This window comes from Balaenoptera acutorostrata, chromosome 7, assembly GCF_949987535.1.
Source record: "Balaenoptera acutorostrata chromosome 7, mBalAcu1.1, whole genome shotgun sequence".
In the NCBI taxonomy this organism is placed as follows: domain Eukaryota; kingdom Metazoa; phylum Chordata; class Mammalia; order Artiodactyla; family Balaenopteridae; genus Balaenoptera; species Balaenoptera acutorostrata.
This window is the reverse complement of record NC_080070.1, coordinates 42388166-42407129: the sequence shown is the minus strand read 5'-3', so window position 1 is coordinate 42407129 and position 18964 is coordinate 42388166. Positions and strand designations below refer to the sequence as shown.

The 18964-nt window shown below is 41.2% G+C and overlaps 1 protein-coding gene across 4 annotated transcripts in view; it reads right to left on the bottom strand.

Moving 5' to 3' along the window:
- AOAH (acyloxyacyl hydrolase) overlaps window positions 1-18964 on the bottom strand; it is a 184215-nt gene that overhangs the window by 88632 nt on the left and 76619 nt on the right. For all 4 annotated transcript variants that reach the window (XM_007195074.3, XM_007195078.3, XM_007195079.3 and 1 more), the window contains 2 exons: window positions 17183-17231; window positions 14895-14989 (listed from right to left, as the gene is read on the bottom strand). In XM_007195074.3, the coding sequence (XP_007195136.2) occupies window positions 14895-14989; window positions 17183-17231 (144 nt within the window). The remainder of the gene's footprint in view (window positions 1-14894; window positions 14990-17182; window positions 17232-18964) is intronic.

Genomic DNA, 18964 nt, shown 5'->3' with positions numbered 1-18964 from the left:
TTTCTACAGCACTTACTGCTCTTCCCAGAATATGATTTACTATTTGGTGCAGCAAAGGAATGGCACCAAACACGCTGGGGGTTCCTGAAGGGTCTTGGTTGATAATATGCATCGCGATGGTCAGACCCTGAGAAAGACCACCCAGCCAAATGTTCACTTTGGAAGAGGTGGTCCCATTACTATTCCTCGTGGAACACGAGATCGTGGAGGGATTATAGGGTGGTGTTAGGGGTCAGCAGGTTCTTTCAAGTTTCACAGTCAGTGGTACAGAATCCAAATTCAGAACCTCTTTCTGCTGAACAGGTTGGAGAAAGGTCACACAGCTTCATTTTAAAAGACAACTTCTGGCTGTTGCCCTCTTCTGTCATTTTGGGAAGGATTCCTAAAGGCATTTGAGGAGGGGATGATCTGGCATTAAGTGAATAGCAACCAGTGTGCGTGCTCCCTGGGTGAGGCAGGTCCCAGGTTAATAAGGACCTAAAGAAACGAGCATTGGGGCTTCCCTGGTGGCGCAGTGGTTGAGAATCTGCCTGCTAATGCAGGAGACACGGGTTCGAGCCCTGGTCTGGGAAGATCCCACATGCCACGGAGCAGCTGGGCCCGTGAGCCACAGCTGCTGAGCCTGCGCGTCTGGAGCCTGTGCCCCGCGACGGGAGGGGCCGCGATAGTGAAAGGCCCGCGCACCGCGATGAAGAGCGGTCCCCGCACCGCGATGAAGAGTGGCCCCCACTTGCCGCAACTAGAGAAAGCCCTCGCACGAACCGAAGACCCAGCACAGCCAAAAATAAATAAATAAATAAATAAATAAAATTTAAAAAAAAAAAAAAAAAAAAAAAAAAAGAAACGAGCATTACTGGGTTGAGGCCATGCTGACCACCAACCAGGCCTCTGATTCCACAGGGCCCATGAGGTTGAGTAATCAGCACTGGCCTCTGACAGCTGTTTCCCTTCAGTCACCCAGCCTTGAGCCAACACATAAGATTTCTGCTGCACTTCAATGCCCTTGGACATCTTTGCTTTCTGGTGCCCAGTGCTGGCTGGAACTGATTCCAGACTTGATCTGAAAGGGTTTGAGCGGCATGTGCTGGGTAAACACCAACGGCCTCTGGGCTCCAAGCCCATCCCTCTAATCTCTGCTCTGTGCTATGGAGTTGGACACTGCAAACTACACTTCCCAGATTCCTCTGAGTCTCCCTGCCGGTGAGAGGTGCAGGTGGGAGATGGGCAAGTGGGGGTGAGAGAAGGAGAGGAGGAACTATTTTCTGGTGTCTAGTTGAGGTCGGCATCCCCCAGCAGCTTCCAGCCTCCAGCCTTCTGTGCTACTTCCAGCTCCTCTCCACACTCCTCAGTGGTTCAGTATCAGCTGGTTTGTGTGCCCTCGGCAGTCAGAGTACAGGCTGTGCAGTAGTCCAAACACCAGCTGCACCCCTCCCTCTAGCTTCTGGTAATACCTCTTCCTCCTTGTTGCTCCTTAGCCCTGCAGTCAGCAGCTGCTTTTTGCAATGATTAATCTCTGATAACTTCAGCATCCCCCTTTTTGTTCTTTTTTTTTTTTCATATTTGTAATTTACTTTTTATTTTTTATCCCAGCAAATATGATTACAATGGTTTGTTTGTTCTAGGTGTGCAAGATGTGGTTCTTTCACACATATACATGTATCTATTCTTCCTCGCATCCTTTTCCCATGTAGGTTATGACACAATGTTGAGTAGTCTTCTCCTGGTCCCCTTTTTGTTCTAATACCTGTGTAATCAGTTCCCTGTATTAAATCTACCAGGGTAGCCAATCCCCTATATTAAATCCCCTCTGTTGGAATGCTTTCATTTTCCTGACTGACCCCTCATAAATGGTGACTCTGACAGTGACAAGAAACCCAGTTTAAAACGGTTCCACATGCTGAATTAGCCAAAATATTGGAGGCTTTCTCTCTTTGCAGTGACATCACTAAAAGGCTCTCAAATAGGGGAACCTGTGGGCAGAGTGAGGACTGAGGAGAGTCTGATGGGCAGAGATGCTCGCTTGGGGAACCTCGCACGTTCCAATGTGCTCCAGAAATACTTTGGTTGAGGGACTAGCCCACACCATGCTGATGGCTTCCCCATTTTGCCCTGCAGCAGTCTGTCTTAGAGTGCAAGCTCTTCCCTGACATGTGAAGAATTTTGAAAACTACACTGCAGTACCCCACAACCACATCTTTCTTTTGTAAATCCTCAAAGTTTGGACATTGGAGGCAGTGGGAAAACGCTGTGACAGTGGTTCTCAAAGTCTGGGGACCCCTGAGGATCTTTGAGACCCTCAGAGAGTGTTCATGAGATCACTATTATCATCATAATACTAAAACTTGATTTATCTTTTTTATTTTAATTCACTCATAAGGGTACAATGGAGTTTTCAAGAGGCCACATACATGGATACAGAAGTAGATTGAAGGCAGAAGCAGATAGGGGAATTTAGCTGTCTTCTATCCAGATATCAAGGAGATTCACAAAAGTAGAAAAGAATGCTATTATTTTAGCCTATACTTTTTTTGTTTCAGAAAATAAAGTTGTTATAAAAATATGTTATTTATGTTAATGTGTTTCCTATTGTTATTTTCTAATGAATTAATAAATCCCATTGTGGAGTTGGTACATTCCCTTCACCCTCACTAGTCACTTAAGTTTCATGCTCCAGCCCCTGGTCATCTGGAGTTTAATCCCCACATTGAGGTCAAATCCAGGCAATCCTCTCCAGGATTTTCAATGGCCCAGGTTGGCTCTCCCTTCCTGGGGTCCATATCCTTGCCCCAGGACACACACTCTTTCTGTCCTGATGACTCAGTCACCACCCTTACATTACTCACAGGAGTGTCAGACTCCAGCTTTTTTGACCCCAGTCTCCGAGGACACCTGTCCAAGTCTCTTAGTGGCCTCCTACACTGAGGGGAAGCATCCTGCCCTTCCCCCATGGGGACAGCGGAGCCCCACTGCCATACTGACACTAGCGATTCCCAGCCTCAAGCTACAGGTTGCAGGAATGGTTTTCACTCCCTTCTTCTGCAGGTCCTGCTGAAGTCCTTCTAATATTTGACTGTGGAAGGTGGGACTAGTTGGCCCACATTGTTTTAGGGTCGCACTTGAAAGTTAGGTAGAAATAAATAGTCCAGTTTTTAACATCTGTTATAAAATCATCCCGAATTTCTAATGAAATAGCTATCATTATTTATATTTTATACCCAAGGAAATTAAAGCTCAGAGAAAATAAGTAAAGGTAAGTGGTTAAGCCAGGATTTGAACACAGGTATGTCTGATTCCAAGATTATTTTATACAGAGATAATTTAGGGGCTTGAAATTCCCCTCTGGGCTCATGGTGTCAGTTTCACAAATGGCTTCTGTGCCATCAGTAGGGTGGCTGTATATCCCAATATGTCCGGGCCGGTCTGGGTTAATGCCTATTGTCCTCACATAATTAACAGTAATGATCCCTCTTCTCTCAAGTTTGGGCAGTAAATTATAAGTCCACCACAACTGCTAGGGTTAGGGGAGTTTGGTGCAGAGGAACCAGAAGTACCAGAAGTTTTGTAGGAGGGCAGACTCTTCCAGTAGAGTCTCCAAAGCCTGACTTAGACCCTGCAGGGAAGATATGCACTGGGGAGATGAAGTCCAGGCAGCCTCCCCAGATGCAAGGATGCTGGGAACAGCCCTGGGTTAACCGCAGCCTGAGATATCTGGCTGGAGGAGGGTGGTCTATTCAGAAACTGGGCGTAAAGTCCACAGAGCAGGCAGGGTGTGAGAAAATTACATATCCATGGTTGATTCTAGATAACTTCTGAGTTTGTCCATTTCTTTTCTTCCCAACGTACTCTTCTAGCTTAGGACACTTTTACTAGAATAATAACAAACTCCTAGCTGAGTTTCTTGCCTGCTCCCCCTTCCTCCCCCACGCCCCCCACCCATGTAATCCATCCTGCCCATTGAAACCGGAGTGATTTTTCTGAAATTCAAGTCAGACTGCTGCTATTTCTTAGTTTAAACCCCTTTGACGGCTTCCTATTGCCTTCAGGATAAACTCTGAGTTCCTTAATGTGGCTTTGAGGTCCTTTGAGATCAGCTCCTATGCACCTTCCTAGGCTCTTCTCTTACATTCAGACCTTGTGCTGGATCAATGTCAGTTCAGCCCCACCAAACTTCTCATAACTCTGCACCCTCTTACTTGTGAGCTTTTGCACGTGCTCTTTCAGCCCCTAAGACACTCCTTCCTAGGTCTGCTGGGACAGATGCCTCCGGTGCCTTCTTCCTCCCAGTTTGGGAAGCACGTGTGCATCACAGCAGCTCACACTCTGGAATTGCCTATTTGCTTTCCTCACAAGGCCTGAAACTCTCTGAGGACCTGGGCTCTTTCCATCCTCTTCACCTCTGTGTCATTAGCTCCTATCACAGGGTTTGGCACATGGTAGGTCCTGGGTTAGGATTTAGTGATATTTTGCTTACAAACATTAAAAGCCAAATAACCAAAACAGGAGACATCTGAGCTCAACATACATCATGGGTGTCCACTAGGCATGGTACTTATACCTAACCTGATTCTCTGTGCAAATGAAGAGACTCTATAGATAATAAGTTTTAAAAACTGGAAGTCTTTTTTAAAAAGGAGCATTTAAAAAATATTCCATATATGAGTGAAATCATACGGTATTTGTTTTTTTCCATCTGACTTATTTCATTTAGCCTAATACCCTCAAGGTCCATCCATGTTGTGGCTAATGGCAAGATTTCATCTCTTTATTTTTATGGCTGGGTAGTATTCCATTGTATATATATACCACATCTTCTTTTTTTTTTCCAAATCATGGTTTTGATCTTTATTATCTGATTGATCTTGGGCAGGATCCTTAAGTTCTCTATGCTTCCATTTCTTTTCTTTTTTTTTTAAACATCTTTATTGGAGTATAATTGCTTTACAATGTTGTGTTAGTTTCTGCTGTATAACAAAGTGAATCAGCTATATGTATACATATATCCCCATATCCCCTCCCTCTTGCATCTCCCTCCCACCCTCCCTATCCCACCCCTCTAGGTTGTCACAAAGCACCAAGCTGATCTCCCTGTGCTATGTGGCTGCTTCCCACTAGCTATCTATTTTACATTTGGTAGTGTTTATATGTCAATGCTACTCTCTCGCTTCGTCCCAGCTTACCCTCCCCCATCTCCGTGTCTTCAAGTCCATTCTCTACGCCTGCGTCTTTATTCCTGACCTGCCCTTAGGTTCATCAGAACCTTTTTTTTTTTTTTAGATTCCATATATATGTGTTAGCATATGGTATTTGTTTTTCTCCTTCTGACTTACTTCACTCTGTATGACAGACTCTAGGTCCATCCACCTCACTACAGATAACTCAATTTCGTTTCTTTTTATGGCTGAGTAATATTTCACTGTATATATGTGCCACATCTTCTTTATCCATGCACCTGCCGCTGGGCACTGGGTAAAGGGGTTCAACTGTATGATGATGGATAGAAACTAAATTTTTGGTGGTGAACACACTGTAGTGTATACAGAAGTTGTAATATAATGTTGTACATATGAAGCATATATAATGTTATAAACTAATGTTACTTCAATAAAAAATAGTAAGTAAAAAAAAAAGGAGTATGATCTATACTGGCCAGAAAATGAAACCATGAATCAGCTTAATATCCAGTCGTGGATTATGGCTTGTACACTGAAAAGGATAGTATGTAACACTGACAGATATAATGAGTAAAAAGACTAAGTAACAATGTGGAAAAATGATTATGATTAGTACTAATTTTAAAAAAAAGGAGCATTGCCAATTGCTTACTTGCTATTCTTGTGACTACAGAGTGTGTGTGCGCGTGTGTGTGTATGCGTAGTGAGGGTAGAGTACTGGGGAAGAGAAAAGTTTAAGATAGTGGGGGTAATTTTTTTTAATATTCTCATAATTGTTTCTAATGTTGACTTTATATCTTCTTTTTTCCCCAATAAGAAGAATATTAAAAGAATATTTCAAAACAAATCTGATACTCCAAAATGTTAAAATGATTCTCTCTGGGTGGTAGCATGAGGGAAATTTTAATAATTTCTTCATAATTTCTGTATTTGCTTATTTTTCTCCACTGAATATTTAACATATCTGATTAGATAAAAGCAACAGAGCAAACATTCCCTCTCTTCCCTCTTTCACTTTGGGCAGATTACTTCCTTCCCTATTGGTCTTGGCCATGTGACTTGCTTTGCCTATGGGTTGATGGTGGACATGATGCAGCAAATATGTTTGTGTGAGGGCCTTGCCCTCTTGCACTTCTGACATTATCATGAAAAGTGCATGCTCTGGATAGATTGCCCAACCAAGGAAAAATGAGAGACACGTGGAGCAGATCTGGACCCAAGCTTCAGCTTGGAGCAAAGACCAACAGAGCCCAGCCTGGCACAGCTGTGTGAGTGAGAAGAAATGACGATTGTTTTAAGTCATTAAGATTTGGGTGGTGTATCCAGCATTATTTTGACAATAACTCAGTGATAAATCTTCATTTTCAACATCAACTTTCTGAGCAAAATCTCTGTCTTTTATTCTTCTTGTCCCATCTTTCATTCTTATCAAATGGCATCCCACAGAAGTGGCCCAGGCTGGGAGTGCCCAGGCTAACTTTTAGCTTAGAGAGGAGTGTTAACCTGGAGAGATATTTTAAGAATCCTAGAACATCAAAGGCTTGAAATAGATGACAAACTAACACTAAAACTGTAGCGTTGTCTCTACCATCAATAGTACTACTGACATATTGATGAAACTAATGAATCCCAATTACCATTATGCCCAATATGGGTTCCTCACTGCCATTCTCATAGTCATTTTTCAGAACTACTAATTTACTGCCAAAAAGGGATGGGTGTGGGGTGGGAAATAACCCAAACCCAAACCAACAACTGCTGATCTGCAGTTATTTCAATTCATTTGTTGTTGCAAATAGCAAATAAAAAATTGCTACAATCCAAATTCCAATTGTCTGGATTCCAGGATGGGGCTGGCTACTGGGCTTGTGGGAATGATTTCTTTAAAGCGTCTTCTCAATGGGTCTTTCTCTTCCTCAGAGACTTAGCACACTGCAGAGAGAGCTGCCAGCTCCAGTGAGAGGCTGTCCTCCCCAAGGGAACCCTAAAGCGAGAGGCACCCCTCACCTCCGCCTCCAGAGGCCAGGTGCGGAATAGGAAGGTCAGGTATGAGGACATCGACCAGCCTGGTTAGCTACCACCACTGCACTACGTGAGCTGTGTGTCAATCTACTTTTGTCTGGTTTGAATCCAACATACAGTTTCCAAAGCATTTTCACAGACCTTAGCTCACTGAAGCACATGGCCTTCCTTCATCATCTACAGAGTTTCTGGTTAGGTGGTTTGTTCAAGATGATACTGACAGGAAGTGGTTCTGCACCTCTTAGCTGTGTGACCTTAGGCTATCTACTCAACATTTCTGAGTACTTGTCTGGAAAGTGAGGCTATGTTGTAATAACACCTACCCCAGAGGGCTTTTATGAAGATTAAAAAAGTAATGCTTTAGTATTCTTTAGCTGGTTTCCTTAGCTATTTGCTTAAAAACCAGACAAAACAATCCCTCAAATGTTTGGTACATACATAACAAAAATTCATTGAAGAAAATTTAAAAAAAAAGTTATCCAGAATTCTAGAGTCCAAAGTTAACATACTGATCTACAACCTTCAAATTATTTTCTTTGTCTGTACACATGAACACACATATGTTCATAAAAACTGGCCCATATATTACTATCTTGTAACCTGGTTTTGCCACCTAACAAATTACCATAAACATATTTTCTTGCTAAGAAATGTGTCTATAATATGTGTATTAACAGTTGCATAATATTTCACTTTGTGGATACATTATATTTTTAAATATCTAAACCCCTATTTTTTTAAACATCTTTATTGGAGTATAACTGCTTTACAGTATTGTGTTAGTTTCGGCTGTATAACAAAGTGAATCAGCTATATGCATACGTATATCCCCATATCCCCTCCCTCTTGCATCTCCCTCCCACCCTCCTTATCCCACCCCTCTAGGTGGTCGCAAAACAGCGAGCTGATCTCCCTGTGCCATGCAGCTGCTTCCCACTAGCTATCTATTTTACATTTGGTAGTGCATATATGTCAATGCTACTCTCGCACTTTGTCCCAGCTAACCCTTCCCCCTCCCCATGTCCTCAAGTCCATTCTCTACGTCTGCATCTTTATTCCTGTCCTGCCCCTAGGTTCATCAGAACCACTTTTTTTTTTTGATTCCATATATATGTGTTAGCATATGGTATTTGTTTTTCTCATTCTGACTTACTTCACTCTGTATGACAGACTCTAGGTCCATCCACCTCACTACAAATAACTCAATTTCATTTCTTTTTATGGCTGAGTAACATTCCTTTGTATATACGTGCCACACCTTCTTTATCCTTTCATCTGTCGATGGACGCTTAGGTTGTTTCCATGTCCTGGCTATTGTAAATAGTGCTGCAGTGAACATGTACATGACTCTTTTTGAATTATGGTTTTCTCAGGGTATATGTCCAGTAGTGGGATTGCTGGGTCATATGGTAGTTCTATCTTTGGCTTTTTAAGGAAGCTCTATATTGTTCTCCATAGTGGATGGATCAATTTACATTCCAACCAACAGTGCAAGAGGGTTCCCTTTTCTCCACACCCTCTCTAGCATTTATTGTTTGTAGATTTTTTGATGATGGCCATTCTGACTTGTGTGAGGTGATACCTCATTGTAGTTTTGATTTGTATTTCTCTAATGATTACTGATGTTGAGCATCTTTTCATGTGTTCATTGGCAATTTGTATATCTTTTTTGGAGAAATGTCTATTTAGCTCTTCTGCCCGTTTTTGGATTGTGTTGTTTGTTTTTTGGGTATTGAGCTGCATGAGCTGCTTGTATATTTTGGAGATTAATCCTTTGTCAGTTACTTTGTTTGCAAATATTTTCTCCCACTCTGAAGGTTGTCTTTTCGTCTTGTTTATGGTTTCCATTGCTGTGCAAAAGCTTTTAAGTTTCATTAGGCCCCATTTGTTTATTTTTATTTCCAGTACTCTAGGAGGTGGGTCCAAAAGGATCTTGCTGTGATTTATGTCAAAGAGTGTTCTGCCTATGTTTTCCTCTAAGAGTTTTACAGTGTCTGGCCTTACATTTAGGTCTTTAATCCACTTTGAGTTTATTTTTTTGTATGGTGTTAGGAAGTGTTCTAATTTCATTCTTTTACATGTAGCTGCCCAGTTTTCCCAGCACCACTTATTGAAGAGGCTGTCTTTTCTCCATTGTATACTCTTGCCTCCTTTATCAAAGATAAGGTAACCATATGTGCGTGGGTTTATCTCTGGGCTTTCTATCCTGTTCCATTGATCTATATTTCTGTTTTTCTGACAGTACCATACTGTCTTGATTACTGTAGCTTTGTAGTATACTCTGAAGTCCAGGAGCCTGATTCCTCCAGCTCCATTTTTCTTTCTCAAGATTGTTTTGGCTATTCGGAGTCTTTTGTGTTTCCATACAAATTGTGCAATTTTTTGTTCTACTTCTGGGAGAAATGCCATTGATAGTTTGATAGGGATTGCATTGAACCTGTAGATTCCTTTGGGCAGTATAGTCATTTTCACAATGTTGATTCTTCCAATCCAAGAACATAGTATATCTCTCCATCTGTTTGTATCATCTTTAATTTCTTTCATCAGTATCTTATAGTTTTATGCATACAGGTCTTTTGTCTCCTTAGGTAGGTTTATTCCCAGGTATTTTATTCTTTTTGTTGCAGTGGTAAGTGGGAGTGTTTCCTTAATTTCTCTTTCAGATTTTTCATCATTAGTGTATAGGAATGAAAGAGATTTCTGTGCACTAATTTTATATCCTGCTACATTACCAAATTCATTGATTAACTCTAGTAGTTCTCTGGTAGCATCTTTAGGATTCTCTATGTATAGTATCATGTCATCTGCAAACAGTGACAGCTTTCCTTCTTCCTTTTGGATTTGGATTCCTTTTATTTCTTTTTCTTCTCTGATTGCTGTGGCTAAAACTTCCAAAACTATGTTGAATAATATTGGTGAGAGTAGGCAACCTTGTCTCATTCCTGATCTTAGAGGAAATGATTTCAGTTTTTCACCATTGAGAAAGATGTTGGCTGTGAGTTTGTCATATACGGCCTTTATTATGTTGAGGTAGTTCCCTCTATGCCTACTTTCTGGAGAATTTTTATCATAAATGGGTGCTGAATTTTGTCAAAAGCTTTTTCTGCATCTACTGAGATGATCATACGGTTTTTCCCCTTCAATTTGTTAATATGGTTTATCACATTGATTTGCACATATTGAAGAATCCTTGCATTCCTGGGATAAACACCACTTGATCATAGTGTATGATCCTTTTAATGTGCTGTTGATATCTAGTCTCACAATATTGTGGTTGGAAAAGATACTTGGTATGATTTCAATTTTCTTAAATTTACCAAGGCTTGATTTGTGACCAGGATATGATCTAACCTGGAGAATATTCCATGAGCACTTGAGAAGTGTATTCTGTTATTTTGGATGGAATGTCCTATAAATATCAATTAAGTCCATCTTGTTTAATGTATCATTTAAAGCTTGTGTTTCCTTATTTATTTTCATTTCGGATGATCTGTCCATTGGTGACAGTGGGGTGTTAAAGTCCCCTACTATTATTGTGTTAGTGTTGATTTCCCCTTTTATGGCTGTTAGCATTTGCCTTATGTATTGAGGTGCTCCTGTGTTGGGTGCATAAATATTTACAATTGTTATAACTTCTTCTTCGATTGATCCCTTGATCATTATGTAGCGTTCTTCTTTGTCTCTTGTAATAGTCTTTATTTTAAAGTCTATTTTGTCTGATATGAGAATTGCCACTCCAGCTTTCTTCTGATTTCCATTTGCATGCAATATCTTTCTCCATCCCCTCACTTTCAGTCTGTATGTGTCCCTAGGTCTGAAGTGGGTCTCTTGTAGACAGCATATATACAGGTCTTCTTTGTATCCATTCAGCCAGTCTATGTCTTTTGATTGGAGCATTTAATCCATTTACATTTTAGGTAATTATCAATATGTATGTTCCTATTACCATTTTCTTAATTGTTTTAGGTTTGTTATTGTAGGTCTTTTCCTTCTCTTGTGTTTCCTGCCTAGAGATGTTCCTTTAGCATTTTGTTATAAAGCTGGTTTGGTGGTGCTGAATTCTCTTAGCTTTTGCTTGTCTGGAAAGGTTTTAATTTCTCCGTCGAATCTGAATGAGATCCTTGCTGGGTAGAGTAACCTTGGTTGTAGGTTTTTCCCTTTCATCACTTTAAATATGTCCTGCCACTCCTTTCTGGCTTGCAGAGTTTCTGCTGAAAAATCAGCTGTTAACCTTATGGGGATTCCCTTGTACGTTATTTGTTGCTTTTCCCTTGCTGCTTTTAATATTTTTTCTGTGTATTTAATTTATGATAGTTTGGTTAATATGTGTTTCGGCGTGTTTCTCTTTGGGTTCATCCTGTATGGTACTCTCTGTGCTTCCTGGACTTGATTGACTATTTCCTTTCCCATGTTAGGGAAGTTTTCTACTATAATCTCTTCAAATATTTTCTCAGACCCTTTCTTTTTCTCTTCTTCTTCTGGGACCCCTATAATTCAAATGTTGGTGCGTTTAATGTTGTCCCAGAGGTCTCTGAGACTGTCCTCAATTATTTTCATTCTTTTTTCTTTATTCAGCTCCCTGGCAGTTATTTCCACCATTTTATCTTCCAGCTCACTTATCTTTTCTTCTGCCTCAGTTATTCTGTTATTGAGTCCTTCTAGAGTATTTTTAATTTCAGTAATTTTGTTGTTCATCATTGTTTGTTTGCTCTTTAGTTCTTCTATATCCTTGTTAAATGTTTCTTGTATCTTCTCCATTCTGTTTCTGAGATTTTGGATCATGTTTACTATCATTACTCTGAATTCTTTTTCAGGTAGCTTGCCTATTTCATCTTCATTTATTTGGTCTTGTAGGTTTTTACCTTGCTCTTTCATCTGTAACATATTTTTTTGTCGTTTCTTTCTTTTCTTTCTTTCTTTTTTTTTGATGGGTGGTGCTGTATTCCTGTCTTACTGGTTGTTTGGCCTGAGACGTCCAGCATTGGAGTTTGCAGGCAGTTAGATAGAGCTGGGTCTTGGTGCTGAGATGAGGACCTCTGGGAGGCCTCACTCCAGTTGATATTCCCTGGAGTCTGAGGTTCTCTGTTAGTCCAGCGGTTTGGACTTGGAGCTCCCAACACAGGAGCTCCGGCCCAGCCTCTGGCCTGGGAACCAAGATCCCACAAGCTTTGTGGCATGGTAAAAAAAAAAAAAAGGAAGAAAGGAGCAGTACAATGTCAAAGAATAACAAACAAAATAAAATTAGAAAGATAAAAAATATATTAGGAAAAATAAAACTATAATTGAAACAACTGCAACAAGGTAAAATAAAACCAAAGCAGAAAAAAGAAAAAAAAAGGGGGGGGGGGTGGCAACAAGCCAAAAGGAGAGATCACCGGTTGCTGGGGGTTCCTCCTAACCCCTTAGGTGTCTGTGGTTCCCCACTGGTGCCTGGTAGGTGCCGTAGTTGTGAGAAGACGCAAATTCCGCATCCTCCTAGTATGCCATCTTGACTCCACCCCAATCCCCTATTTTTTTTTTAATTTCTTTTTTCATTTTTGCTCTTATAAATAACTCTTTGATGAATACTCATGTACATAGATTCTTGAGCAAATGACTGCTTAGTTTTAAAGAGAAATTTTCAGAAGCAGAATTACTTGTTAAAATCACAAATGCTATAACGTCACTTTATTCATATTGTCAAGTTGCCTGCCAGAGAAGTTCTAGCAACTTAAACTCTCATTAGTGGTGAAGGAACATGTCCCTTTCACCATATTCTTGCTAAAAGTAGGCCTTTATCACTTTTTAACCTTTGCTTATTTGACAGATGATAGATGATACCTCGTTGATTCAATTTGTTTTTCTTTGATTACTACTGAAGATGAAACTGTTTTTATATTTATTGGTCATGTTCTTTTTTATTTATTTATTTATTTATTTATGGCTGTGTTGGGTCTTCGTTTCTGTGTGAGGGCTTTCTCTAGTTGCGGCAAGTGGGGGTCACTCTTCATCGCGGTGCACAGGCCTCTCACTGTCGCGGCCTCTCTTGTTGCGGAGCACAGGCTCCAGACACGCAGGCTCAGCAATTGTGGCTCACGGGCCTAGTTGCTCCGCGGTATGTGGGATCTTCCCAGACCAGGGCTCGAACCTGTGTCCCCTGCATCGGCAGGCAGATTCTCAACCACTGCGCCACCAGGGAAGCCCCTATTGGTCATGTTCTTGATCATTAAAAAATTAAATTGTTTTTTCCTTATTGATATGCAGGAACTCTTTGTTATTAGAGAATTTAAATCTTGTCTTATATGTTATAAATATTGCTCTAGTTTTTCATTTGTCTTTTAATTTTATGAATTTTTGGACATTGTATACATTTGAAGATTTCATGTAATTAAATCTAGTAATAGTTTTTTTTTGGCCTTGCTTTTATAATACCATGCTCAGAGAGATTGGAATAATTCTTAAAATAATCTTTTTCAGGAAAGCATAAATCCGTTATATTTTCTGAATCTTTGAATGACTGAGAATATGTTGTGGCCTTCATGTAGGAACCGTATCTTGGCAGCTGGAGCATTTTTGACACACTATCCTCAAAATGTTGTAGATGCTGTTCTGCTATTTTCTGAAATTTATTATTGAAAGATAAGTCTGATGTCAAAAGGATTTTTCCTCCTAGTGTGTGTCCTAGTTGTTTGTTGGGCTGAATGATTGCAAGATTTTTCTTTATATTTGGAATATAATGGAAAAGCAAGACATGATGAGTAGAGTCTCTTTTATATTCTCTGGAGTTCAGTGGGGTTTTGGATTAAAGTCAAGGATTTCTTCAACTCAAGAAAATTATCTTTTGTTGTTTATTTGGTCACCACTTCCTCTCTGTCTGATGTGTTCTCTTCCCCCGGGTTTCCTATTCAGTCTCCAGGACCTATCCCATATGTCTCTTATGTAAGTTCCAGAATTTGGCTGACTGGTTTTCTCACCCTGTTTTTTACATTGTCCAACTTGCTAGACAGTATGGCCATCGCATTTTTACATCAGGCCATTATTGTTTCACCTAAAAGTAGTCTTCCCTAACCTCAGATTGTTCCTTTTTCATGAGTATAATCTCCTCACACTATTGTTGAGAATCTGGATTTAATCTCTTACAAAATTAACTTTCCTGTAGGAAGCTTTTTTCAAGAGTTCTTTTCTTTGGAGACCATGAACATTTTTTCTATGTTCAAATGCTTCTCTGTTTGCTCATCCTTACAAGGGAGGTCTGTGTTTGCCCAGTTTTAGAACTTGGGAGAGGTTCCATCAGAGAGTATTCAGGTTCGTGTCTGATTTCTTCAGTGTGAGAAAAGGGATCATAGAAGAATGTATAATTCTTGCAGTTTAACTTCCCTGGATCAGCGTTTTCATTTTATAGGAGGTTGAAGAGAGAACTACATCCCGAGGTGGCCATACAACAAGGGCTTCCCCACTATGCCCAAGTTTCCTTTCCATCCGGCAGGGGCACCATCCTCCTTTTCTAATGGATGAGATAGCTCTTGTTATGAGCCTGTTGTTCTTATCACAGTGTTTGAACTGAACTGAACTGAAATGGCTGTGGATGTGCCTTTGATGGCAGATTGTGCTGAGAAGGGAAATCTGCACCTGTTTGGAACTGGCATCACATTTATAGAGAGCAAGGGGGAAACAAACACAGAGGCCAGCACATCCCGCATGATTACTGCCAAAATTACTTACCAAAGACATCTGTGAAGCTGTGATCCAATCGAGAGGGATGTGAAAATGAGCCCCAGCTGAGTCTCCCAGCAAAATGATTCCCCTGGGCTGTGAACCTAGGTGGCACAATTTATTTGCATTATTTATGCACTCAAGTAGTTTGGAGCCTCCAGATTGGGTAGTTAGGTGAGCACATACCCTGGTGTGTATTCTGTGCATAGAGCATCATAACAGTGATGCATTGCCACTTTTTGAGTGTTGGAGAGTGAGGGGCATAGCATTTGGGAGCTGAATGGGAGGGATTTCCAGGCCATTGAAACTGCCAGCTAAGCTGTATAGATGCAGGTGTCCTTCCTAGCTCAGCATAAAACAAACTCCTGTGCAACATCTTGAGTGAATGATAGATGAATAAAAGCATCAAAACTTTATCTGAACTCAGAAATATGCCCTAAATTTTGGTTCTGAAAATTGCTTTCTTGGAAAACACACTCATTTCTGTTAATATCCACTTTAGGAATTAGTAATCTCATGGAGCAATTTTGATTTTTTTCAAAGATGTTATGGTCTTTTAATGTCCTTAATCTATATATACAAAAGCACTGGATGGACAATTATGGCTGATTAGTGGGGAGATGGAGAGAGAAAATCCCTATGCAGCCCTATATGTTTGGAGGTTAGGAATCACTTAATCTGATTCTAAGGCCCATCTACATGAATCATTCATCAATGGGTGATGCACGAACTCTTCCAAATCCCTTAAGATCCTGAAAGAATCAATCAGTGCTTCTCAGAGTCAGAGAGGAGAGCCTACTTCCTCCACCTCCAAAGGCCCCAAATCAAGCCGAGGATGGCCCAGCCTCACTCCAGCAGCTCCCTATCTCGGGACTTTGTAACAGCTAGCACTTGGCCACACAAATGAGGACTGAGAAGGCCCAGGACATTGAGGAGGGGTTGGGATTTGGGGAATCCAAGAGGCTTCCCACAGTGAACCCAGAGCCTCACACCAGGATTTCACTTAGATCTGAGTTTACTTATTCATTTGTCTATTTGTTAATACATTCCTTTATTCATCCAACAAGCATTTCTAAACTGCATTACTATGTGTCGGGTCCTTACACTTTCTACCTCCATCCTATCCTTCTAATAGCTTACAGACAATTAGACTTCAAGCTGATTGAGGGCAAGGACTGTATCACATCTGCCCATAAAAACTCAGAGCCAAGTATAGCCCTTGGTGCATAATAGGAATAGGTGTTCAGGAAATATCTGTTGAATGAATGAATGAATGAATGAAATGCTTCTAAATGTTAGGGGAAAGCATTGTCTAAACATAAAACAGTGACGCTACCATAGGGTCTTGTTTGAGACTCTTTGGGCATCACCAGGACCATGTTTTCAGTACTATGTGGGTGGTAATAGGTACCTCCTAAGAACACTGGTAGCCCAGGTGTATGTGGCATTGGGCATTTAGAATACAGAGCTTTTCCTCAGGTATTTTTGGGAACTCTCAATGGCTATTGCTTGGAGGTCTTCCTCAAGTCACCCAGATATGAGTCTTTAGCCCAGTTGACACAAGGACTCTGTCAGTACAAGTCTAGACGTCTGACATTATAGTGTATTGAGGAGGACACAAGAAGACTGAAAATTATCACCTCCACTTATTTTCTTATTTGGAGAAGTGCTGGATTTCAGTTACCCTGTTATCTATCTTACAGCCTTTTCTAATATTATCATTAAAGTTTCCAATTCCCCGAAAAAGGAATCAATTAAACAAATTCAGCTTTGCTTTGTCTTGACTCTGCCTCATTTTTCAATAATCTTTTTCATGTCATTTTCTGATTTGTCACGAAAATAAATGTAAATTGGGGGCTTCCCTGGTGGCGCAGTGGTTGAGAATCTGCCTGCCAATGCAGGGGACACGGGTTCGAGCCCTGGTCTGGGAAGATCCCACATGCCACAGAGCAGCTGGGCCCGTGAGCCATAATTACTGAGCCTGCGCGTCTGGAGCCTGTGCTCCGCAACAAGAGAGGCCGTGAGAGTGAGAGGCCCGCGCGCCGCGATGAAGAGTAGCCCTCGCTTGCCACAACTAGAGGAAGCCCTCGCACAGAAACGAAGACCCAACACAGCCATAAATAACTAAATAAAATTAATTAATTTTTTAAATAAATAAATAAATAAATGTAAATTGGTCAACATTATGTTGTAGCATCAGGCACTTCCTCACTTGGATGGTCTGTTTGCTTCAATCTGACTCAGACTAGAAAAGAATCTTCTATTGGAATAAGTACACTGACTTTTACAATTCATACCTTCACAGAATTTCTTCTCGTATGGAATTCCATCTTTTGGATCAACACCCTTTAAGAGAAATGATGAAATTAGCAGCTTGCTTTTAAATTTATGAGACACAAACATGAAATCCTTCCCAAATGGCTTTAAAAGCACAAAAACAAATCAGTGGATAAAATCCTTTAAAGTCTCTTGAGCCCTTAATCCAACATAGCAACATCCTAGGTAAGTGAATTGGGCTTTAAGGAACTGGGGGCAGGAATAAGGAGAGATCCAGAGACTGGACCATCTTGTTCAGAAGGATGCAGGGCAGGGCTCTGAGTGCTGGTAGTATCACCCGGAGGGAGCACTGAGGGTCCATTCAGTGACCGGGACACAGGCGCAGAGTGGGTTCAGCAGTCTCTGAGTTGGAGCTCTAAGTGCCCTGACACCTCCAGTGCCTAAGGGTTGATGCTTCTAGAGCAGAGATTCTCAACAGGGCTGATTTTGAGGCAACCCTCCTCTACCCCTGCCCCACAGCCATCCGAAGGGACATTTGGCAATGCCTGGAGACATCTTTTGTTGTTACAATGTGGGGAGGGGGAGCTACCGGCATTTAGTGGGGAGAGGCAGGGATGCTACTGACCATCATACGATTTACAAGGCAGCCCAAACCATAAAGAATTATTCCAAATGTTGATATGATGAGACTGAGAAGCCCAGAAGTGAGGCTGAGCCTGGGAGTGGGACGGAGTTACCCCAGCTGAGGGCGCTTCCTAACACTTAAAGCTAAGTCTGTGCATTAGTGGAGCAGCTGGTCCTTGGAAGGTTCGAGCAGAGTCTGGATAACTTTTAAAAAGTTAAAATATATATATATAATTTGTTTTTGGTTTTTTTTTGTTTTCTTTTGTTTGCCAAACTCTGGGCTGGACAGCACTGGCATTCCACTAGATCTTAATGGTATTAACAGTATTCTAGGAAGAAAGAACCTGATGGTCAGAGATGTACTGGAAGCAGTGTGTTCACTGTCTTGTCTTGGGGACTCCCAACATGCATTAAAACATTAAAGATGCTGAGAAATTCGGAAGTAAAGTGAACTGTTCAGGCTTATTTGACCCAGTACTTTCCAAACTTTGCTATAGCGCCCCTCCTCCCTTACCTCTTAACCTCCCACTCAACACTGGAGTTCTTGGACACAGTTTGGGAAATGTTGGACTTAGTGATTGTAAAGTCCTCTCTGAGTTTATGATTTTGTGATTCTGTGAGTCATTTTTCCTCCATGGAAAGGGATAGGTATGAAGGTCATGTGTCTTTCTCCTATTACTGATGATAAACTCTGAGTCTTGGCTCCCTGGGCTCCTGGTGGATTTCCGCTGGTCTAGCACAGTCTCTTACTGGCCTTCCTTATGTAGATGGGATCCCATGTCAGAGGCAGGGATGGGGTCATGGAACCAAGACAGCAGCTTCACACACTAATAACCCCCCATGTCCTCCAACATGACAACTCAGCTTGACTTTATCGAACAAGAGTTGCCTTGGGGGTCTTGACACCTTGACACCTTAAGATCTAGGGGACATGTCTTCCCCTCCTCATGAAAAGGCAGTGTGACTGATGATAGGGTGGGTGGATAGGGCTATACCAGGATACAATCTGTCTTGCTCTCCATATCTCAGAAGAAATGGACTGTCAGTGTCCTGGAGAGAGGAAACTATTTACAGAAACTTTCTCCTCTTCATCCAAGCAGACAAATTAGGCAACCATTCAGAGGCAATTTATCTTGAAGCTGGGGAATCTTAAACTTCAAGGCTCCTGGTTTGTATGA